This window comes from Canis lupus, chromosome 6 (assembly GCF_011100685.1).
Source record: "Canis lupus familiaris isolate Mischka breed German Shepherd chromosome 6, alternate assembly UU_Cfam_GSD_1.0, whole genome shotgun sequence".
NCBI classification, from domain to species: Eukaryota; Metazoa; Chordata; class Mammalia; order Carnivora; family Canidae; genus Canis; species Canis lupus.
This window is the reverse complement of record NC_049227.1, coordinates 56,427,518-56,451,626: the sequence shown is the minus strand read 5'-3', so window position 1 is coordinate 56,451,626 and position 24,109 is coordinate 56,427,518. Positions and strand designations below refer to the sequence as shown.

The 24,109-nt window shown below is 34.9% G+C and overlaps 1 protein-coding gene across 7 annotated transcripts in view; it reads left to right on the top strand.

Annotated features, from left to right (window-relative positions):
- MTF2 (metal response element binding transcription factor 2) overlaps window positions 1–21,203 on the top strand; it is a 73,120-nt gene extending 51,917 nt beyond the window's left edge. For 4 of the 7 annotated variants that reach the window (XM_038541340.1, XM_038541339.1, XM_038541336.1 and 1 more), the window contains 7 exons: window positions 606–776; window positions 4,769–4,874; window positions 4,997–5,049; window positions 5,161–5,265; window positions 7,032–7,347; window positions 8,955–9,006; window positions 10,949–11,544. In XM_038541340.1, the coding sequence (XP_038397268.1) occupies window positions 606–776; window positions 4,769–4,874; window positions 4,997–5,049; window positions 5,161–5,265; window positions 7,032–7,347; window positions 8,955–9,006; window positions 10,949–10,998 (853 nt within the window). In that variant the 3' untranslated portion in view covers window positions 10,999–11,544. Of the gene's footprint in view, window positions 1–605; window positions 777–4,768; window positions 4,875–4,996; window positions 5,050–5,160; window positions 5,266–7,031; window positions 9,476–10,948; window positions 11,545–21,168 lie in introns of those variants that run through there. The other 3 variants (XR_005361241.1, XM_038541335.1, XM_038541337.1) reach the window with 3 other exon arrangements.
- The last annotated feature ends 2,906 nt before the right edge of the window (window positions 21,204–24,109 follow it).

Below are 24,109 nucleotides of genomic sequence, written 5' to 3'. Positions count from 1 at the left end.
TTTGGAAAAAGGAGCCTGAGGACTTTGGGAAAGAATTATGGGGCACATTTTTCAGAGATCTAAACCCACAATGAAATAACCTTTCTCTGCTCCAGGTTATTACCAGTTCTAGATCTGATACACTAGATACTCTTTTTATTTTTTTGGACCTCTCATACTGGGTCCTCTTTACCAGTGCTAATAACACTTGTTACTTTCTGACCAGTGGATCTGACAGATCCACCCTGAAATATAATTCTTCTTTTCCTAAATCTTTTTGGACATCTTTTAAACAGATGACACCAAAATATGGGAAAACACATGTTAGGACTAAAAAGACACTACTCTACTCTTCTTCCTTTAAGAAGTCAGATGCCACATTTTAAAAAGGGAAGTGGACATGTACTCTTCTCCCTTCCTTCTGATACTATCCCTCCCTCCTTATATCCTGTGGATTTGGCTCTGGAGCAGATAAGAATCAAGGAAAGCAAAGGGAAAGAGTGAGTTGTGTAGTATTGGGTGGACTTTCATGTGTAAAGGCTTTATATCTGAAAGTTATGAGTTAGGGTCTGCCATGTATATGTGTTCAGTTTTTAAATTTTTAGTTAATTTTTTTAAAAATTTAGGTTTATGTCTGGGAAAGAAATAAAGAAGAAGAAGCATTTGTTTGGGTTGCGAATTCGTGTTCCTCCTGTGCCACCAAATGTGGCTTTCAAAGCAGAGAAAGAACCTGAAGGAACATCCCATGAATTTAAAATTAAAGGCAGAAAGGCATCCAAACCTATATCTGATTCAAGGTAAAAGTTGATCTGTGGCTTAGTTTTTCTCTTTAGATTATTTGTAACTAAAAATGTATTATTTAGTCTTACTAGTATATTTGAAAGTACTTACTAGTATATTTGAAAGTACAAGTGGTAGTTACCTTGATTTGTTTTCCTGTTTATAATTTCTTGCTTAGACAAGGTACAAAGAGTTAAATTAGATGTTTATTTATTTATTTTAGATCTTAGGCTTTCCAGGAATAAGCCCTATTGATTTTGTTAGCAGACAGTTTAAGTACTGGCATATTCATTTGTTTGTTCATTTCTCATTCATTCATTCATCCATTTATTCATTCCATATTTCAAGCACCTTACTATCGAAGTGCTGTGGATGTAATAACAACAAGACAGACTTTCTTTCTGCCCTGATGGGGTTTACAGTATAATGGGGAAAAGTGACAAAATACAGATCATGCCAGTGCCATCTAGAACATAGCATATGGTTTTAGATTGTACTGGGATGGATAGAGGGTGAAACAGTTTATTAAGAAGAAGGCTTAAGGAATGCCTTAATATTTAAGATGATATTTAAGCTGAAACACCAAGAATGAGACTAACCTAACAGTGTGAAGAACAAAAGAAGAATACTGCAGGTGGTGGAAATACAAGTATGAAGACTATAAGGCAGGTTCTAGGAAATCACAGACTATTTAGGTATGAATGAAGGCTAGATAATAGCATCAGGTGTTGGAAAGTTTGGGTGGGGCCTGATCATATAGAGTTCTGTAAGTCTTCTATGGAGTTTTGGTTGGTTGTTTTTCAAGCGTAATGGAGAGCTATTTAAAGATATAAACAGATTGAATTATCCTTTAAAAGTTGGAAAGTTTGGGTGGGGCCTGATCATATAGAGTTCTGTAAGTCTTCTAAGGAGTTTTGGTTGTTTTTCAAGCGTAATGGAGAGCTATTTAAAGATATAAGCAGATTGAATTATCCTTTAAAAATACTCCTTGTATGCTATTTGGAGAATGGATAGGTATAGAGTTTAAGAATAGAAGCAAGAAAAAATACTTGTTGTCCAGGTGAGAGATTGCCCCGGTAGGTGGTATCAAATGGAGAGAAAATAGATCCAAGACCTCTGTTGAAGACAGAATTTATTGCCTTTGCTAATGAATTAAATTTATGAAAGAAAGGGAGGAATGAAGTTATATAATGCCCAGATTTCTGGCTTGAGCAACTGGTCAGTGGTGATATCTGTTACCAAGACCTACAAGAACAGATTTTGGCAAGGTGAGTGAAGCATTCTTCTGTCTCATACCAATTGAGTTCGGGATTTTTTATAAGGGATATGTAAGTGATGATGTTAAGTACAGACAACTGGGTGTATAAAGCCAGGAGCCTCAGGAGAGATCAGGGCACATGATAGAAATTTGGAAGCTGATTTAGAAGGCCTTGAAAATGAGTGTAATTGCATAGGAAGCAAGAGCGGGGTCGGAGTGGGGGGCTACTGTGACCCAGAATAATGCCCTGTTATCATTTGGAGATTTGGAAGAGGTAAAATAAACGAAAGAGGCTAAAAAAGGATGATCAGTAAGTTAGGAGGAAATCAGGAAAGTTTGGTGTCTTGAAAACCAAGAGAAGGGGAGTGTTGCAAGGAAGATGAGCATAATAAACAGTATTGAATACTGCTGAGAGGTGGATTTAAGATGAGAGAAAAATGTTTATTGCATAAAATAACATTCTGTTATTACTGACTTTGACAGAAACAGGAGGGTTTTTTGTTTTTTGTTTTTTTTGGAGGTAAGGATAGAAGTCAGATTGAAGTGGTTGAAGTGTGATTGAATCCAGCATTGCTCAATTAACATGTCAAGACTGGGCTTTATCTACAACAAAGGGACATAGGCAGATTCAAAATAATAATGATGATAATAAAGGAAAAGGGGAAAATAGGAAATAATCTTTAAGAATTCTGAATGAGAAGGGAGAAAGTGGAAAGGATATCTGTCACCAACACTCAAGTAGTTTTATTATGAAGAGAGGTAGACAAATGGAAGTTTGAAGAGGAGAAGGAAGTACTCAAGTGATGATATTTTAATAGATGGAAAATTAATTGGAACCTATTTTTATGTGCTAGTAGGAATGATACAGTGGAGAGGAGATTGGCACAGGAGAGTGGGAAGGTAAAGTCCTTGAGAAGCTAAAGGGAAAGGGATTTAAAACTTAAATGTGGGAATGGCCTTTGATTGAAGGACTTTACACTCTTGTTGAAATTGGGTGAAAATGGGTAAAGATGCTAGTACTATTATAGAGTTGACATTTGGAAGATGACTAAGATTATTGCATGGTAGCTTCTGTTTTCTAAGTGAAATAATAAGTTGTAAAGATGGCTGAGAGGTTTGTGTAGAGATTTAAGGAGCAAATAAAAGGTATGAGATAGTCATCTTGGAGAGTAAGAAAAGATAATTACACAGGGTTGACAGTGTTTCATATCCATTTGAATTTGTAATAAAGTAGATACTGCTTTCAAGTTTTTTTTTCCTAAAGGAAAAAATTTTCCTAGCACTTTCAGATTTTATCATCAATCCTTTGCTATCAGTTGCCCATATTATGAATTAGAAAGTTTACGCAAATTTTCTCATTTCTATCATGATATTAATAAGATAACTCCATATGGGTTAGCTATCAGGTTTTCATTTGATGCTACCAGGAAATGGTTCAACTTTCTTTAAAGGCATTTCTCTATTCCTTCTGGATCCTGTCTATGAATTGGTCCTTTTAATCTGAGAGTACTTTCTTGAGTCCCAGAGTCCTCTATAAATGTTGACCTCCCCCCCACCCCCCCGCCCCACCACCACCAAAATGTATACCCCATCTACCTTATCCTTGAGACTTTTGATTATAGTTCTAGTTATGCTTTGTTTTTCTAGTTGCCTTTCTCCTTCCTTGTACTTCCCCAACTTTAGTTGGGTGCCTGGAGTAGTTGTCTTCTGGTTTTCTCCATTCACCTCTTTCTAGCCTATTATATATTATTATTCCTCCTTTTCCATGTTTTTTTATTTAAGTTTTCCTGGGTAATTTTCTTACAGCACTGAACCCTTTTTATTAGCCTGCTTGTATATATCTTTGTTAACTTCTGACTATATTTTGAACCCCTTCACACAGGAAAAATCTTTATATTTCTATGATCTAATATTAATATCCCTTTTATATGGTACATATGTTTGTTGAATAAATTAAGTAGATGTTCTATATGTTGGTATTTGCCCTTTTTCTTCTTCCCTTCTATTAATTAGAGATAATCTTTGACCATTGTTTTTCCTCCCCCCTGCGTGGTGCTTGGATACTTGCTTTTATGTCTCAAAAATGGTTTTTTAGATCTTTATAATTGTGCCTTTTGAATGACTTCCTGCCTGTAAGAAGAATTCCTTCCTCTACACTGCCACCCTGGGCTTCATTTCTTTCTTATAAACATAATTCAAGGATAAATATATATTCATTTCTAAAGGCAACCTGTGTTTATAACTATTATATTTTAATAATGATACTTCCTGGCTCCATGTGGGTAACTACTAAATTTGTAATAACTTTTAGTAGTAAATTTTTGAAATATCTCCCAAGTACCCACATAATACCTAAAACTACCTAAACTAAATATTGAACTTCTGGGAGTTTTGAAATCGTCTAGCCAATATAAGTAGTCTATTTGTTTTTTGTTTTTGCTTTTTAACTCTTAGGTGCTATATATTTTTCAGAATTATAAAGAGAACACTTTTTTTCCTTAAACCTTTCTATGTAAATATCTCTTAAATCAAGAAATATATATTTAAATTAGAACGTATTATCTATGCCCTTGACTAAGCTTATAGATTCAACTTACATTTAATTTCTTTGTTTTTATATTACCATTAATATAAAAATATAAGAAGTATAACCTAATTATTACATAAGTAGAGCCAAGCCACTGTGTATTATCTATTGTCTTTTTGTTTTCTTTATGTAGAGATTAAATACTTAATGGTTTTATGTTTCAGGGAAGTAAGCAATGGAATAGAAAAAAAAGGAAAGAAAAAATCTGTAGGTCGTCCACCGGGCCCATATACAAGAAAAATGATTCAGAAAACTGCTGAGCCACCTTTGGTAAGAGGACGTGTTGTTATATGTTCTCAAAGAGGAAGGATGCTTGAAGTTAACTGAGAAATGAGCATCTTTTCCACTTACTTTAGAACACTGCTTTAAATATGTCATTTTTTATTTTGCAGGATAAGGAATCAATTTCAGAGAATCCTACCTTGGATTTACCTTGTTCTATAGGGTAAATAGCAAGTTATTTTCTCCTATCCTAGGAATTTTCTTTTGGGGGGAAATGAGTATTTCTATTGTTATGTAATATAGTCGTTATACCATTTAAATTCTTTTGTCTCAGGAGAACTGAGGGAACTGCACATTCATCCAATACCTCAGATGTGGATTTCACGGGTGCTTCCAGTGCAAAAGAAACTACCTCGTCTAGCATTTCCAGGCATTATGGGTAGATATTTTATATTCATACTCCTTACTCATTTTCTTCTAGATAATTTTTTTCTTGTAAAGTAATGATTAAATAAATTTTTAGCAATTAAAGTGATTTAAGTATGGCTTTCAGCATTTGGGAAGCAATCCATATGTAGATTCCTTAGGTTGTTAATATTTATCAGGAAATTTTCCTTTTGAACGGAAAAGAGGTATACTGGTGTTTATAGGCTATGTTCTTTTACTTGAGACCTTTTTATGCTTATAATATTTAGGTGTGCCTTGCTCATGAAGACTGTTTTTTTTTTTAAATATCTAAATCAGACATGTAAATCCTTTTGTTACTAAAAGGATTTTAAACTCAGGATTTCTGTCAATAGCAGACTTCTCCTCTAATATTTTAGTTAACCTGACTATTCAGAAGGACACCTTTCTAAAGCATAATACCAGGTATGAAGAGAGAGTTTCTTGGGGTCAGAGCTATGAGTTTGCAAGTTTTATATTTCCCTTAGGGTTTTTTTTTTTTTTTCCTTCCAAGATTTTATTTATCCATTCATGAGAGACACAGGGAAAGAGAGAGAGAGAATGAGAGAGAGAGAGAAAGGCAGAGACACAGGCAGAGGGAGAAGCAGGCTCCCTGTGGGGAGCCCAACGTGGGACTGGATCCTGGGTCTCCAGGATCATGACCTGGGCTGAAGGCAGCGCTGAACTGCTGAGCCACCCAGGCTGCCCTATTTCCCTTAGTTTAATTTTTGTTCACAAATGAAAAACTGCTCATGTACATCATACGAAATTCAGAGTATTAAAAAGCTTAAAATGTAACTCATTTTTTAATGAATTATGATTAATAGGGTGAACTATTTTTGGCCTCTTACCCAAGCATTGTGCTGATCTTCATACATATATTGTCTTATTTAATTCATAAAACATTCTGTTGAATTGTAAGTCCTATTATTCCCATTTTAAAGATAAACTGAAACTAAGTTTTAAGAAATACGCCAAACTAGCATGTTTATTAGCAAGCATAACAGAGCTGGGATGTTGAGTTGAGCAGTGTTACTGTTAAAGCCTTTGAATTTAGCTGTAATGCTATATGCTTCCCTTGTTATAAGATTGTAAAATCCTTGAGTTCCTGAGCTGAAAATGACTGAAAGATGATCTATTTCAACCCCTTCACTTAATCTCTTTACAGAAGAGAATACAGAGGAATATTTGAATTTGGCCAATATCACAGAGCTAGATTCAGGGGTACCCTGATTTCTAGTTTATGCTTGTTCCAGTTCATTATATTACTTCACTAGGCCTAGAACTGGTAATAAGAGAACATTTATTCTAGTTTTACCATTTATTTAAGCACAGGGAACAATGTTGAGTATGGAGTAGGTGCTTATTAAATATTTGCTGTATTGAATGAGTGAATGAACTGTTTTCTATTTATTGATAACTGTTGACAATATATAATGCAATAGGACCTCTTCTTGGTAAGAATTTGTCTTATTGGCCTCGTAATTAAAAACTTCCTCTGATTCTTTTAAGCTTAATAGTACATTGTTAAGGAAGAAAAGCTCTTCAAAGGTCAGCCCCAAGAAGGTGATGGAATCTAACGAAGGCGAGTGATAATCCATTTATAAAAATAGCATGTATTGTTTTGGTTTGGCTGACTTTTATGTCAGCAAGGATATATACTTACAGTAGAGTGATAGAAAAAAATCTGAGAATGTACTGTTTGGTCAGAGGATGCTTTATAAACTCAGTAGACAATTATAGGACTCTGTTGTTCCATAGATTATCTGACTCCAGAAAAAGAACTCGTACAGGAAGATCTTGGCCTGCTGCAATACCACATTTACGGAGGAGAAGGGGTCGTCTTCCAAGAAGAGCACTCCAGACTCAGAACTCAGAAATTGTAAAAGATGATGAAGGCAAAGAAGATTACCAGTTTGATGAACTCAACACAGAGATTTTGAATAACTTAGCAGATCAGGAGTTGCAACTCAATCATCTAAAAAACTCCATTACCAGTTATTTTGGTGCTGCAGGTAGAATAGCATGTGGTGAAAAATACCGAGTATTGGCTCGTCGGGTGACACTTGATGGAAAGGTGCAGTATCTTGTGGAATGGGAAGGAGCAACTGCATCCTGACTGTAGGACTGAACATTATGTTCACTGCACTCTCATTTTCTGTAGGTACAGTTCAAAGCCCTAAAGGATAAAGGAGTCTGGCTTTTACTATCTTTCTTAAAAAAAAAAAAAAAAAAAAAAAAAGTCAAAAAAGTTCACAAAAGGAGATGATACTAGCCTTAACATGTACCTGTCAATGTTATGGATATTGTCATAAAAAGATATCTTTTAAAAATCAGAACAGAGACTTAATTTTTTAAATCTTAAGATTTGTAGAATGTTTCTAGGATAGGATATTAAAAATGATTCAAATCCATGCATGGTGTTAGATAATTTTTCTAATTATTCCATTGAGTCAGTTTTTGTGATTAGTGGTTATCAGATCAAACAGATCATGTAGATAGATAGCACAAGTATTTGGAGAAACGTTGTCTGTTTTGTTACCAAAATGTTGGAAAAAATTTATTTCAATACCTTTCAGATTTCATAAAGTGCAGTGTATATAATGCCTACTAAAAGACTGTAAAATATTGAAATTTTCTTTCAAGCAAAGTGTAAAAAATATATTGAGCCTGTAAATTGCTCTGTGACTAGACTTCATTGTCGTCTTAATATATTCTTTGCATGTGCATATATATACACAAGGGTGTATATATATGTGTGTGATTATGTGACCTATGCAATACAAATTATGGGAATGGGCAGCTTTGGAGTATATATCCCATAATTCTTTTTTCAGGAATAGTTGCAGTATTTACACAGCAGCATTTCTTCTCAGGCTTTTATTGGGTGCTGTTGCTTGCTATGTATGAAGAGAAATGTGTCAAACAAGTTTAAAGTTTAGTGTGTTCTGAAGAAGGGTGTGAACAACAGTGTTCATGGGCTTTTAGAATGCTTTTCAGTTTCAGTCCTTGTAACTCAGCTGTTCAGTACCTAAAACCAATTCAAATAATATGAACATTATTTCCTACTAGAAGTAACGTTTTCAAGTTTTCATGGCACATTATGATTGTAAATGTCTCTCAGTTTTAACAGTAAGTCTATAGGAGTCCCGTGAAGATTCCTGAAATGTCTGTAGTAACTGTTAGTCATGTTGAATAAGTGTAGTATGAACAAAGTATTTTATTGCACAGGGTTAACAAACAGTATGTTGCCTGACAAGGCTACTGCTGTTTTATTACAACATTACCTCTTGTTTTTATAAAATGTACCAAGATTTAAATTGATAACTTTATTTTACATGTAAAAAAACAGTTTCTTTTATCACCAGTGTTAGAGTTGTCTTCTGTTTCTTTTTGTTTTGTTTTGTTTGTTTGTTTTCTTTTTTAGCCAAAGAGTAAACAGAAGAATATTCTTATTTTGGTGGCTATTCATTTTACTCTTAAAAGTGATTGGTGGATTTTGCCTAAAAATTGGGGAATTTGCCGCCAAAATGAAAAATATGTAAAGTGTAGTGGTTACAGAGCGGTAAAAATGTGGGTTAGTACTTATTTATTCCATTGATTGATTATTTGACTGTTTATAAAGAAAGTTGCTTTATTTCTTTAAACATCTTCAAAAGATGACCTTTTCTTATCACATTATAGCCAAAAGAAGCAGAGAACTTCGTTGTCCTGCATTTGGTTCCTGGTTGGCCAGGTATAAATGAGCTTTACAAAAGTGCAAATTAAAAACTGTCACTTCTGTTTACCTCCACCAAAACTTGATTTTCCCCTAGCTATTAATTTAAAGTTGCCTTTCCTGCAGCTGCAATATTTTGAATAACACACAGAGTTTGTGTTGATTTTGAATGTTTGTTTATATCTAGGGGTAATGGAAAATGTAAATCCCGTGTAACCTTATTCACTCCACCTGTATCATATTATTTCATTTTCCCCAAAGTCCTTTAATTCTAACTGAACACCAGCAGTATTTTTAGTAACTCTTTCTTTAGTATACTTGGAAGATGATTTATTAAGCTGAACTGTCTTTAGACGTAATTATTGTGAATGTCTGTCTTATTTTATCATGGTGGTTCCACATGGCTCTGATGTTCAGTTTGTATTTTTGGAATTGCTTTACTTAGAATTAAAACAGACCAACATTAAATGTGTGTATTTTTTAAAGAGCTAATGAGTTTTGCTTCTGTATTTGCTTGAAAATACACACTGATGCAGTAGATGACTGCTTTTATCTAGCCAGGGAGCTGAGGATTTTCCAATTCCATTGTAAATATGTTCACTTGAATTAATCGTTATGAAACTCGGCTTTCATTTTCCTCTTGTCCCTTAAATAGTAATTATTGTATGTTCATCTAAAATGATTCTTTAAAAAATAAACTATGTTTAGTCAGTTTATACACTTCCTACTTGAAAGACAATATATCTCCCCCTATCTACATTGTCCCCAAAATTCAAAAAATTTCAGACTTTCGACTTTTTTTTTCTTTTTGCTTATATAGAAGGTGTCAGGTTCACAGCAAAGGATTTTGGTTTTGTTTTTTTTTTCCTAAAAAGCTTTGCCCCTAGACTATAGAAAGAAAAGATGTAAAAATAGTATGCCTTACTGGTTTTATTCAAAACAAATGCATTTTTATAAATATCCTGATTATAAAATGAGAAGTATGGATTCTTACATGATCTGACTAGATCAGAATGTGAGCTTATCAAGAGTTATTCTATAAATTCTAATGTAGGAGTGATGAAGTCAGATCTTGCTAGTCATCTTTTGTTACTAAATGTTTAACAAGTAAATGTTCACTGATGTGTGAGTGAGGGTACCTCTCTCCTTATATTTTACAAGTTACGTCCAACTGTACATGTTTGGTTTCTATTGTGTATATACTCAGAAGATTACTGTTATCAGTGTTGGGAGTAGAATTCTTTTGGACTATTTGGTTGAGTTCCTATCAGGTACTATTAAGTTTTGGTTGGAGCATAGTCTGACTTACATAGTTAAAGTAGACTGTTGTATAACGTAATTCTAGAGTTGTTTGAATGAGGATGTGATGACAAAGGAAGATGTCCATGCACCTTTGGAAAATAGTAAAAAGAATGCCCTTTTTAATGTGGGGAAGTTTTCGTCTTTAAGTTATATTTAAATACTTCTACAAATAATACACTCCCAAACATCTCCTTTAATTTCTTCTGCGGCAGTTGATCAGTCAACTTCTTTCCTCAGGAAAATAAAAACTTAACAGTTAAATGTAAAGTGAGAATTTTATCTGGTAATGGATTCTTTTATAATTAGTAGTGGTTAAGAAACCAGATGTCAAACTGATAAAAATTTAGAGATGAGAGAAGCTATGAAAGCAAACTGATTGGCTCTCTGAATAACAAATAGTATGGGAGTAAATACAATATTTGTACTTTTTAAGTTATATTAAAATGTCTTAGAGCAATAGCTAGATCAAACACTATATTGTCTTTATTTTTAAAATTAGGATAAGACTGCAAATTAACTAGCTCACTCTATTTTTCTTCCTTTCCTCACTTCTGCCCAACACAATCAGTCTTTGCTTGCTCCGTTTGCTATTTTCTCTGTTAGAAATGATGAGCATTGAAACTGAATGCTTAGTAATAATAATTCCTTACTTTTGCAGCACCTTCAAGGAATGTGATATCTTATTCAAGAAAATTCTACTGGATTTAAGCAACAAATGAACAAAACCTTCATAGATGATAAAATATACTTATTGGATGAAACAAAAATATACCTTGTTCAAAATCATTAGTCTAATTTTTGTTCTTGGATTTACCAGAAGATAATTAATTTTTTCTCTTTTTCTTCCCATGCATGCACAGTAAGGGTGATACCGTCTCAAAACAGACAGATTGGTTCATAGGGGTCAGAAAAAGTCTTAGATAATGGTTTGTGGCCCTCCAGAGCTCAACTTTACCCAATAAAAATCTTATTCCTTAATATTTAATTACTTTCATTGAATTTTCTTGAGTATCATAGGGATAGCGCTGCCATTGAGTTCATGAAACAAAATATATGCAAGATCGGTGCTACAGAAATATGGCAGATAAATGTTTTTGGAGGGCTCTATTCAATATTGAAGGCGTAGTGTGAGAGGTAATCTCCATGTGCCTATTAGTGTCTGCAGATTCCCTTGTGGATATTTTATGTTTGATCCTTAGTGCTTTGTGTGTGGCCTAGACTTAGGGATTAAATAAAACTAGTTTACATTTGTTACGGAGTTCTACCAAGTTTATTCAACCCATCATTAATTATGTCAAATGCTTAAAAGAAAAAAATGTTGACAATATCTGAATGAATATCTAGCAGCTAATTAAAAGTAAGTTTTTCATAGCCCACCAAAAACAATTCTTTTAAGAAATCAAGCTTTAAAATAAAATCTTAAAAAAAAAAAATCAAGCTTTTCAAATGTTTTGAATGTCTTTTTAAAATTTGGTGGGCACGTGACGGGATGAGCACTGGGTGTTATTCTATATGTTGTCAAATTGAACACCAATAAAAAATAAATTTATTAAAAAAATAAAATCTAATATTACTATTATAGTGTTTCTATAAATTATGCATATGTAGTTGTAGATATATAACAATTTATATAAGTAAATAAATAATAACTCAAAATGAGGTTGTAGTATTTGGTATAAATACTAAATATATGCTTAGTGAAGGGTTACAATTAGTATTGTTTTGGCTGGTAATTGACCTCTTATGTATTTTATCTTTGACTTTGTTAGTGGAAGTAAGGAAATTTTGCCTATATAGAATTTGAGACAAGATTTTTGAAAATTTGAGTCCCCTTTGCAAAGTATATAAAGCTTGCTTAGATATCTGTGAAGTTAAACTTTTTCTGGAGAAGTTTAAGGAGATGATGCACATTGGAGAAGGTTTTGGAAGGGAAAACCTATTAGCTCATCTAAGATTTGTGGAACCACAGTTTGATTCCTATATTCTTTTATTACCAAATCTCTTCCAGAATCCTAGAGTGGATCTATAACAGGTCTGGCTTTTCCTTTGTATTATAATTTTGCATAACCTGGTATTTGAGACTTTTCTATGTTATTTTTATCTTTGGGTGTAAAATTTCCAGTGAAATGTGTCACTAAAAACTCATTCTTGATCCTCCTCATAAATCATAGTTTGTTCTTTAAGAACTTTTAAGCCATTAAATGAGACCAGAAATATTTAAAATGCCACTTCATTAAAGATTTTCCTAGAATGTATTAAGTACTGATGTTTTTAAAACACTATCTTTAGCATGTTAATCTTTTTCCTAATTACTGAGACATTGTGAACATTAATCTATTATATGTTGCTATAATATGGTGGTAGTCTCAGAGGTCTAAATGTGGATAGGGGAATCAGTCCGTATTCTTCATGACTTAGGCTAGGTGGTGCTTTTATATTATACTTGTCTGCTTTACATATATCTTCTGTGGCAGTGCCACATTAATAAACTACATTTATTTACAGTGCAATGAGTGGCTTTCCTTTCTCCCACCTTGCTTCTAAACATTATTAATTCACTGTAGAATTGAAAAAAAATTTAAGCAAGGTTTTCTGGCACAAAGACAGAACCACGTAAAAATTTTAAACCTTATTTTACCCACAGTTCTGAATTTTTTTTTTTTAAGATTCTTGAGTATGTTTTCAAGAGTGATTTCCTTTGAAAAACTAGCAGCCCACTTTTGAAATATTCATTACTCAAAAGGATTTCTCATTTTGTTTTTCTTGCTTCCTATTTTATAATGTATAAGTGGTTGAGATTTTTAGAAATCTGACAACTGAATAAGTACATAGGCTAGAGTAGGTTGACTATTTTGTGCCTCTAAACGATGTTGAGATTACCTTAAGATAGCAAAAATGTATTGGAAAACGTAGCACCATTGTTTTCTATTAACTAGAAAGTGGAACAGGACAAAAGCAAAATTACAGTACAAAACCAATATCATTAGACAAAAGCAAAATTACAGTACAAAAGAATATCAGTGGATCTGCTTTTGGATTCTGGAACAGATTTGATGATAAACAGGGACATAGGAACCAAAACTGCCTCCATGGCTCATAGTTGAGCCAGGTGGCTTTTCCACTCCCGTAAGATGATAGACTGAATGGCCCATGCCATCTCTGCATTATGGAAAAGAGAAAATAGTGTCTTGTCTAGTGTGGACTTGTCATATAAGAATAGCAAATTGACATGGCTTTGTTATATGCACATACTAAATAGTCATAAAGGTAGCTTGAAGGAATAAAAAGGAGAAAAGGAGATGATGTTTCAATCAGAGCAATAATTAACGACTGGAATTTCCATGACTTTGTAGGTTAAATGAGTGCAAGAATTGATACTAAAAATTTTAGCTTATTAGTACTTTGCTGAAATTGCAGTTAAAATGTCAGTCAAGCTTCAGAGGATCATAATTTCTAAGAAAATAATTGTTTTACCAAATTCATGTAAACTAATGTTTGTATGTCAGCTGAATTTTTTTGTTTGATTTTGGTGCAAAAAAAAGGTGCTTTTATTAAAGCATGGGGACAGGACCTTTGGGCAGAAAGACTAATAACTTTGGTTTGTTTTATGAACTTGGCTTAAGTCAGGAAAATGTGTAAAATTTAAGTTAACCTGTGCTTGTTACTTTTTTTTTTATGTGGGAGGTATAATTCAAAACATTTCAGGATTAAACTTCTGACTTTTAAAAAATTATTTTTGAAATGATTTTCAAAAGTTTGAAAATATTTTAAAACTAAGTTTGAACTTAAAAAGTAGTACTTATTATAAAGGCTTGTGCTCTTTAAAATACAATTTAGATTTATTTTGGGATCCTTCCTGGACAAAATATGTATGTTATCAGCTGTGTTATTATAATAGATTTTATCTGCTAATGGAAGTTGCCGGTGTCTTAGATAAGCAAAATTAGAAAAATACACAGTCATACATATATTTGGAATCTGAGAGCTTTACAGTTAGTTTAGGCTCATTGAAATTATTTGTGTTTCTTAAGCATACTGACTTAAGCAAAAGTTGGATAACTTTGAAACATGGCATAATAATTAAAAGGGAAGTGCTGGGTTAAATTTTTTTTAATAGAGAATAAACAAAATGTTGGTCCATACCTAATACCAAGTTAGGTTGAAAATATGAACCTTCACCATTAAGAACATTCAGATTTATATTGCAGTGAAAATACAGTGATAAAATAGAACTTCATCTATTCACAACGAATTATTTGCTTTAGAAATAGCATGGATTTCTTTTTCATAGCATACATGGGTATAACTTTGGTTTTACATCTTTTATTTTTTTTAAACATGTTTTTTTTAAATTTTTATTTATGATAGTCACACACACACACACACAGAGAGGCAGAGACATAGGCAGAGGGAGGAGCAGGCTCCATGCACCGGGAGCCCGACGTGGGATTCAATCCCAGGTCTCCAGGATCGCGCCCTGGGCCAAAGACAGGCGCCAAACCGCTGTGCCACCCAGGGATTCCGGTTTTTATCTTTTAAAATTGTATCCTTAACATAGGACATTTTATATTGAGAGGTTGCACTAAACTCAGTTTAAAATAAGCCACAACTTATTTATAAATAAAATCCATTGCATAAAATGAGGTAAAATAAAGTTTTAGCAAAATAAAACCCAAAGAAATTATTTCCTAAGAATCTCATTATCTTTGAAAATGAAGAAAAGTTTATTTTCCTAGATGCTTAAATGCCATACAACTGAGGTGTTTGTATTTGTTTCCCAGGGCTGGCATAACATTTTGTCACAAACTTGGTAGCATTAAAACCACAGCAATTTATCTCTTAACGGTTCTAGAGGCTAGAAGTCTGAAATCAGGGTGGTGGCAAGGTTGATCCCTTCTGGTAGCAGCCAGCAATCCTTGGCTGTAGACACATTGCTCCACTTCCTATCTCCAATTTTATAGTTTACCCTCTGCCAAATCTCTTAATTCTTTATAAAGATAGCAGTCATTGAATTAAGGCCCCACCCTAAAACCAGGAGGATGCTCTCTCAAGATCTTTAACTTAATTATACCTATAAAGACCCTATATCTAACTAAGGTCCATTCACAGGTGCTTAAATTAGGACTTGGCATTGGTTGGGGAAGGGGGAGATAAAATTTAACCCACGAGTATTATTACAGGACTTTTTTTTGTATGTTTCAGTTCCTAATGGTATTTCAAACCATTTTGTGCTGTTTATTTAAATGCTACAGTCATTCTTTGAATACCTAGGAGTTGCTGTGAAGGGAGATGAAATATTAGGAATCCTGGTCTGAGTTCTTAAGTTTTGAAGGGCACAGACCTATAAATACAGCTAAATTTAAGTTGAAATGTGGTAAGTAGTATGGAATACTTGTCAAAGTTCCATAGGAACCTGGAGAGACATTAGAGAAAGATTTTTTTTTTAAAAGAGATTTTATTTATTCATGAGAGACACAGAGAAAGGCAGAGACATAGGCACAGAAGCAGGGAGCCTGATGTGGGATTCTATCCCAGGACCCCAGGATCAAGTCCGCATCAGGACTTAAGCCAAAGGCAGACACTCAACCACTGAGTCACCCAGGCACCCCTAGAGAAAGACTTACTGAACAGAATGTTGTTTGCATTTGGCTTTTTTTTTTTTAATATTTTATTTATTTATTCATGAGAGACTCAGAGAGAGGCAGAGACACAGGCAGAGGGAGAAGCAGGCTCCATGCAGGGAGCCAATGTGGGACTTGATCCTGGGTCTCCAGGATCAGGCCCTGGGCTGAAGGCAGCTCTAAACTGCTGAGCCACCTGGGCTGCCTCTGCATTTGGCTTTGAAGGAGGATCAGATTTTGACTGGCAAAAGTAGGATAGGATAAGAAACAGTATAAATAAATTCAGAAGTGATCTTTGGTTAAGGGAAAGTTCAAGAGATATAGAAACTGGCACAGTTGGGGAGGTAGGTTATAAACCTGAGAATTAAATAACATTGGAAAATGCGACTCCAGGTATCCAAGTATCCAAATAGGTGCTATATATATATCACCAGAGAAATGAGATTGTTTTGGGCTGTCATACTTGTTAGGTTGTACCTTGAAGAGTGGGTTAGCTTAAATATATAGGCTAAGGGAAAATAAAGCTCAGTTCATAATGAAGGAGCAGAGTAGGAATAGGCCTGGCGTTGAGATTGAACATCTCATTTGGTATTTTGGTGTCGGTAGTTTTCCAAGAGACCACTAGGAGGAAAATGTAGAATAGATGCAAGTTACCTTCATCCCCTAGTTTTCTTTTTGCTAGGAAGATAAGAATGTGTATGTTCAGTTATTTAAAGGGGTTAGAGTCGCAAGAGGATTTGAGGCAGGAGAGGTTACTTTTGTCCTGGGGGCTGGCTGTGGAGGACATTTTGAGAGAAGAATTATTACGGAAGACTTAATGAAGGAGTTTAAACTGGAACACGAAAGATAGGAACCTGTAGAAAAGGGAGCACAATAGGGCATTGAGTGAAAGAAGGAAGAAGGTCTTTAAGCCTACACACAGAAATGTTTGGGATGTGATGTGGGTGAGGCTGAAAAGGGTCAGGATTCTGATGAGACTGCCACGTGATAGTGTGTTTTGAGATTACTTTGACACTGGTGTGTAACATCACTTTGAGGGAAATGGTGATGAGTGCCAAGTCTAGATTTGCATGTAAATAAATCTGAGGTAGAAGCAGTGGGAATGGTAGGAATATGTCTAAGAGTGATTAGGGAGCTGAGCTGACAGTACCTGATGGCTGAGCAGGTAAGGCTTTTAAGTTTTGAGAACCTGGGAAGCCAGTGATATTAAATGGAATAGATGAGGAGCAGGTCTACTTAGAGAATAGTAAGGAAGGTAGATGTGGTTGTAATAAAAAGTTCATGCTTGAAAGTAATGGAAGAAGTAAAGAAATGGAGTAGGACTGTATTACTGAGCAAGAATAGTTGTTAGTTGCTACTGCTAGGCATTTCCCAGAAGCTTCTGTTCTTTAGTATTAAAAATTTGCTTATCACCATTAAGCAAAGACCCTAAAACTTACTTAAGTTTCTTCATGATGGTACTATGAAGAAAATTTGTAGAAAAATTTCAATAAAAATATGACCATATTCTGTCTCACCATACTATCATAGAGAACTAATTAGAGCAGAATTATCGTGTTAGCTGAACAAAAGCAAGTGATATCTGTATCAGGGGAAACTTACGTTTTATTCTGAAGCAAAAGCACTTGGAAGTGTTTCCAATAGAATAATTGGTGGGGCTTTGTAGGTGGACACTGTTGTGAATTCAGATGTCTGCTAAGTCCAAAGTGGTGTTGCATAAAAAGCAGGTTGTAATAAAAATAATAATTGGAAATACTTTCTGAAAAGAATACAGAAAATAATGTGCAAGTAGTTTGATTTTTAAAACGAATGAGGAAAAGACTGTCCTGGAGAGAAAAATTAATGATAATACTTAAAATACTTATATTCAGAGTGATAGAAAAGTATCAGGTGGGCTTCTTGGCTAACACTAAAAAACAGCATCAAAATATTCAAGTAGTTACTGAATCTGACCTCACTGAAAAACTACACTATTTTGTCTTTGGTATTAAAAAGTATAAGTTTAGGTTTAGAAAATGACAAGCATTTTGCTATAGCCCAGTATTAGAGGACCATGGAAACTAAATATTACTAAGTAATTTCTCCCTTTTATAAGTAACCTGCGGTAGTATTCAATACTGGATTTTCCTGTGATAGAAATTATTCTAACCTGGGGTGAAAAGTACTCCTTTGCCCTATTTAACCCTGACTTGGAGTTAATAATGCTAATGTTTCTAAAGTATTGCTTTTCTGCTTAACCCCAAGTTGTTTCTCAGCTGGCACCAAAAGAGAGAATTAGTGAAGCAGTCCTAAGAGAATGAAACTGTGGTTTAGAAGAAAAGGGCATTGGATATGGTAGATAAGAAAAACAAGGGAGGAAATCTTTTATCAACTGTTATTTTTTTTCCCTGAAAGGAAAAGCTTGGGATCCCTGGGTGGCGCAGTGGTTTGGCGCCTGCCTTTGGCCCAGGGCGCGATCCTGGAGACCCGGGATCGAGTCCCACGTCGGGCTCCCTGCATGGAGCCTGCTTCTCCCTCTGCCTGTGTCTCTGTCTCTCTCTCTCTCTGTGTGACTATCATAAATAAAGAAAAAAATATTTAAAAAAAAAGAAAGGAAAAGCTTTATTATTTTCTGTGATATAAAAATGATTTAGCAAGAAATTTGTGTAACACAGAACTCCAAAAATCTTCCATTCTACAGTCCAGAGATAATGTTATATAAACATAGCCTTAGGGATCCCTGGGTGGCGCAGCGGTTTGGCGCCTGCCTTTGGCCCAGGGCGCGATCCTGGAGACCCGGGATCGAATCCCATGTCGGGCTCCTGGTGCATGGAGTCTGCTTCTCCCTCTGCCTGTGTCTCTGCCTCTCTCTCTCTCTCTCTCTCTGTTTGTGACTGTCATAAATAAAGAAAAAAAATTTAAAAAAACAGCCTTAAACTTGTAGACTTTTAATTTATTTTTACTAAAAGATCATTCCTGTCGTTTTGAACTTCACATCTCATTTCTAAACAGTGGGCATCATCTTTGCATTAACAGATACTGTGTTTTTTTTAGGCATTGTGCTGGATGCGTGGGTAGAATAGACCTATACTCTGCTGTCAGTCTGGTAGAGGGTTTGTATGCATTAATTATGATACGTCATGGTCAGTGCTTTGAAACAGTACATGAGAAGGACACAACCCAAGTTTGAGGGATCCCAGCTAAATTCTTGGAGCAATGAATGATAAAGCTAAGAAAAATGAGTAATTGATGAGTCCTGAATACTAGCCTTTCTCTCCAGTTACACTGTCAACTCTTAAAGGGCAGATTTTTCGCTTTTGTGTTCTACAAAGGCCTAGACAATAATGCTCAAATTTTTCTCATTCTAAAAATTAAAACTTAACCTGGAATATTGTGATAATTTTAATTTGTATTAGATGCTTTGAGGATATAAAGGTACTGCATCCTCATCTTCCCTTGGGTGCCAAATAGAAAATACCCTTCCTTTGATAATATATGTGGGCTATTTGCATAATGTTACCTAAACTTTCCCTCTTCCCCTGTCTCAACAAACTGGTTTTTGTTCATCCTTTTCTCCTTTGCTGTATGTCCAAGGATAGTGGAGTAGTAATTCCTAGCACATTTGGTTTTAAATTTATGTCCCTTTGGCATTTAAGAATTTATAGTAGTTTGTATTATATTTAGTAAGGTGCTTCTCAGTCATATCTGCCATATAGGCCTTAATCCTAAGGGTCTTTACAGCAAAAAGACTTTGTTACCTTTTGGGTGAAGGAATCAATCATTGTGTTCAAGAGTTTCATTATATACTTGTATGCCTGGATTGTCCACTGAAAAATCAGCTTTTGAGAAAGTCAAGGATAGCTTCTCTGTTGAGATACACGGAAAGCTGATTGTGCAACATTGGGAAATTGGTGTGGTTTTCCCATGGTGGTGTTCTGATAACCACGTAATTGTAGTATAACCTCTGGACACTCTTTTAGAATATAGAATTCCAAAAGAAAAAGTTTGACTTTCATTTTTCATGTAAAAACAATCAAGTTCAATTCTTAAGCTCCCTGAAATATATCGTGTTTCCCCTTTCTACTAATAAATCTTAAGGATTGAGGTAATACCTAAACTGACAATCTGTTTTTAACTGAGAATATTTTAATTTTATTTAAAAATAATTAAATTATATCACTTGTTCTGGCTTCACTCAGAGTATGTACATATATACCAATATTCTAATAATGTCTGTTTCAGGTATAATGTTAATCTGTGCCGTTTTGTTTAAAATTTTTATTTATTTATTTATTTATTTTTTTAAAGATTTTTATCTATTTATTCATGATAGTCACAGAGAGAGAGAGAGGCAGAGACACAGGCAGAGGGAGAAGCAGGCTCCATGCACCGGGAGCCCGATGTGGGATTCGATCCCGGGTCTCCAGGATCGCGCTCTGGGCCAAAGGCAGGCGCCAAACCGCTGCGCCACCCAGGGATCCCCTAAAATTTTTATTTTGGAATATATATTCACAAGTTGCAAAATACCCACAAGGAGTCCCTGTACACTCTTCCATTTCCTTCAGTGGTAACATCTTGCATATAGTACAATATGAAATCTAGAAAGTTGATGCTGGTACAATCCAGAGTTTATTCAGATTTCACCAATTTTACACATTCATTTGTGTGTTAATATAGTTCATGTAATTTTATCATACATAGGTTTGTGCAACTACCACAATCAAGATACAGAATTGTTTCATCAGAAGGCTGTCTTTATAGCTACATTCCCTTTGTTCCCTTCATTCCTAACACCTGGCAACCACTAATCTGTTTTCTATCTAATTTTGTTATTTTAAGAATATTACATAAAAGGAATCTTACAGTTTGTAACCTTTTAAGATCCCCCTCCCAACATTTCCCTTGAAGTCCATCCAAATATTACATGTATCCAAAGTGTTTCTTTTTATTGCTGCATAGTATTCCAGGGTATGGATGTTCCAAAGTTTAACTATTCACTATTTGTTTTTTTTGGGGGGGGGTGGGTGGAGTGGGGCAAAGAATATTAAGCAGACTCCATGCCCAGCTTGTGAGCCTGGCTTGGGGCTCCATTTCGTATCCCTGAGATCATGACCTGAGCCGAATCGGATATTTAACCAGCTGAGCCACCTAGGTGCCCCTAACCAGTTTTTCACTCTTTGAAGGGCATGTGGGTTATTTCTAGTTTGAGGCTGTTAAATATGAAGTTGCTATATGTAACTTGTGTACAGCTTTTTATGTCCACATTTTTATTTCTCAGGGATGTGTCCAAGAGTATAAATGCTGGGTTGCATGGTAAGTGCATGTTCAATTTTATAAGAAATTGCTAAAATATTTTCCAGTGACTACCATTTTTTTATCCCACCAATAATGTAGTGATCTAATTTTTCTAGCATCCTTGTCAGCATCAGGTAACTTTCTAAAAATTTAGAAGACAGAAAATGTTACAGTAGTTTCAGCTGTTAGTGATGTTTATATTAGCCATTTGGGTAGTGATACTTCATTTTTTAAAAAAAGATTTTATTTATTTATTCATGAGAGACAGAGAAAGGGAGAGGCACAGACATAGGCAGAGGGAGAAGCAGGCTCCATGCAGGGAGCCCGATGTGGGACTCGACCCTGGGACTCTGAGATCACACCCTGAGCCAAAGGCAGATGCTCAACTGCTGAGTCACTAGGAGTAAACCTTCATTATGGTTTTAACTTGAATTTTCCTAATAGCTAATGAAACATCATTTTGTTGAATATATTTTCATATGATTATTAGGCATCTACATGTTTTTTATGGTTTTTGCCCCTTTTATAACTGATTTGGTTTTCTTGTTTTGAGCTTTGAGAATTTATGTACTTGACCCCTGAACAACACGAGTTTCAACTGCACAGAGTCAACTGTATAATCTGGTCCTTTTTCAGGTAAGTAGTTTGCATATATTTTATTTTCTATAGCTTACTTTTTCTAACCCTGTAACAGGGTCTTTGCTGGTGCAAAAGTTTTTACTTTTTTTTTTTTTTAAAGATATATATATATATATATATATATATATATATATATATATATATATATATATATATATAGAGAGAGAGAGAGAGAGAGAGAGAGAGGCAGAGACACAGGAGGAGGGAGAAGCAGGCTCCATTCCAGGAGCCTGACTTGATCCCGGGACTCCAGGATCGCGCCCTGGGCCAAAGGCAGGCGCCAAACCGCTGAGCCACCCAGGGATCCCCAAAAGTTTTTACTTCTAATGAGTTCTGGTTTATCAGTTTTTCCTTTTATGGGTCATGTATTTACTGTCAGGTGTGAAAATTTTGTCTAGCCCTATCTAATGGTACTAAAGATTTTTAAATTTTTTTGAAAACCTTTGCAGTTTTCTTAATTTAAGTTCATGTTTTTACCTGTTTATTCCAATTGCTATAGACTATTTAAAATACTGTCTTTTCTGTATTGCTTTTGCACCTTTGTCAAAAACCATATGGTCTTCTTTGGTGTATTTCTGGAATCCCTGTTCCATTATATATCTGTCCCTCTACCAGTATCACATAGTGTTGATTACTGTAGACTTTATTCTTTTTAAAAATTGTCCATCCTTTTGTCCTGTTCTTAGTCTTTTGCCTTTCCATATACATTTTAGAGTAAGCTTGTCTCTGTCTGCAAAAAAAATCTTGCTGGGTTGCCTGGGTAGATGAGTCAGTTAAGCGTCTGACTCTTGATTTTGACTCAGGGCAAAATCTCAGAGTTGTGAGATCGAGCACTACAGGGGCCTCTGTGCTCAGTGGAGAGTCTGCTTGAGATTATCTTCCTCTCTCTCTGCCCCAGCACTTTCTCTCTTTAAAATAAATCTTAAAAAGAAACCTTGCTGGATTTTGATTGGAATTATGTTAAGTTTATAGATTTAGAAAGAATTGACCTTCCAATCCATGGCACATGGTACATTTCTCCACTTATTTGGGTCTTTAATCTTACCAACTTTTTCTAATTTTCAGCATACAGATCTTGGACATGTTTTGTTAGAGTTATATCTAAGTGTGTCATTTTCTTTGGAGTGATTGTCAATGGTTTTGTGGTTTTTTGTTTCCAATTTGGTTTTGAATAACAGGCAAGAATTCAGCAAAATGGAACTCTTAACTGTGTCTTTTTAACTGTGGCCTTAAAGCTTTCTCCTACAAATAGTATTACTAGTTTTTTTAGAATTGAAGTAAGGGTAGAAAGGTTAGGTTTATTAGTCCCTCCTCCCACTTGATATCCAATATAGAAATAAACTCTTTGATATCTGATAATTATTGCACTTGACAACTTCCAGGATTCAGGAGTAGTTTCTTTATATAGAAGGGAGTTCATGTTGGATAACAGATTCTCTTTTATCATTTTGCTGTTGACTCATGGACATTGAAGACCTCCAAATTTTTCCCTGCTTGGCATTTTCTCGCCTTTTTCTTTCAGATACAGGGATCCAGAGTCCCACCTCAACGTGCTCTCTTTCATGTAATATCATGTTAGGTCTGGATTCTTTATGGTGTACCTTTTTCCCAGACAGACATTACATGTAACATAGCTCTAGCTTCTGATGACACAAACATTCCAGAAACCCAGACACCTGAAAGTGATGGGAATGCAGAAGCAGAAAGGTGCGTAAGGAATTCTAACAGCTTGTGGGAGGAGAGTGTCTTGTCTGGATGGTATGAAGGAACTGACCAGTAACAACCTCCACCAAGCACAGGACTCTCTCATATGTGATTTTAACCAAGTGTTAAGATACTATCTAAAATATTTCTACAGATAAATGGGCTCAAAGGAATTTGATTTTCCAGTATCACCCAAGATAACACCAGAATCCCAAGTTGCATTGGTTAAAAATTAAGATTCTAGAGCCATGTTACAGACTAAACAATTTCTGGGGTGGGGTTAGAGGAGTGGAACAAGCTCTTTAGGGGCTTATTGAGCATTCCAATTTTCAGAAGTAATCTTTGCCTCATTTTTTTTCCCCTCTACATTTTGAACCACTGTATAGTTAAAATGCATGTTTGGACAACAGATGAATAAGAACACATGTAAAGAGAACTCCAATGCAAGGTAAAATGATAGACAATAAGCGCAGAGAACTATGGGTTTTCAAACGGAAGCAAAAGCACACATGGCTAAGATAAGATCAATGAAGGTTTTAAAGATTAGACAGCATTTACAATGACTGGTAGATTAACAAGAC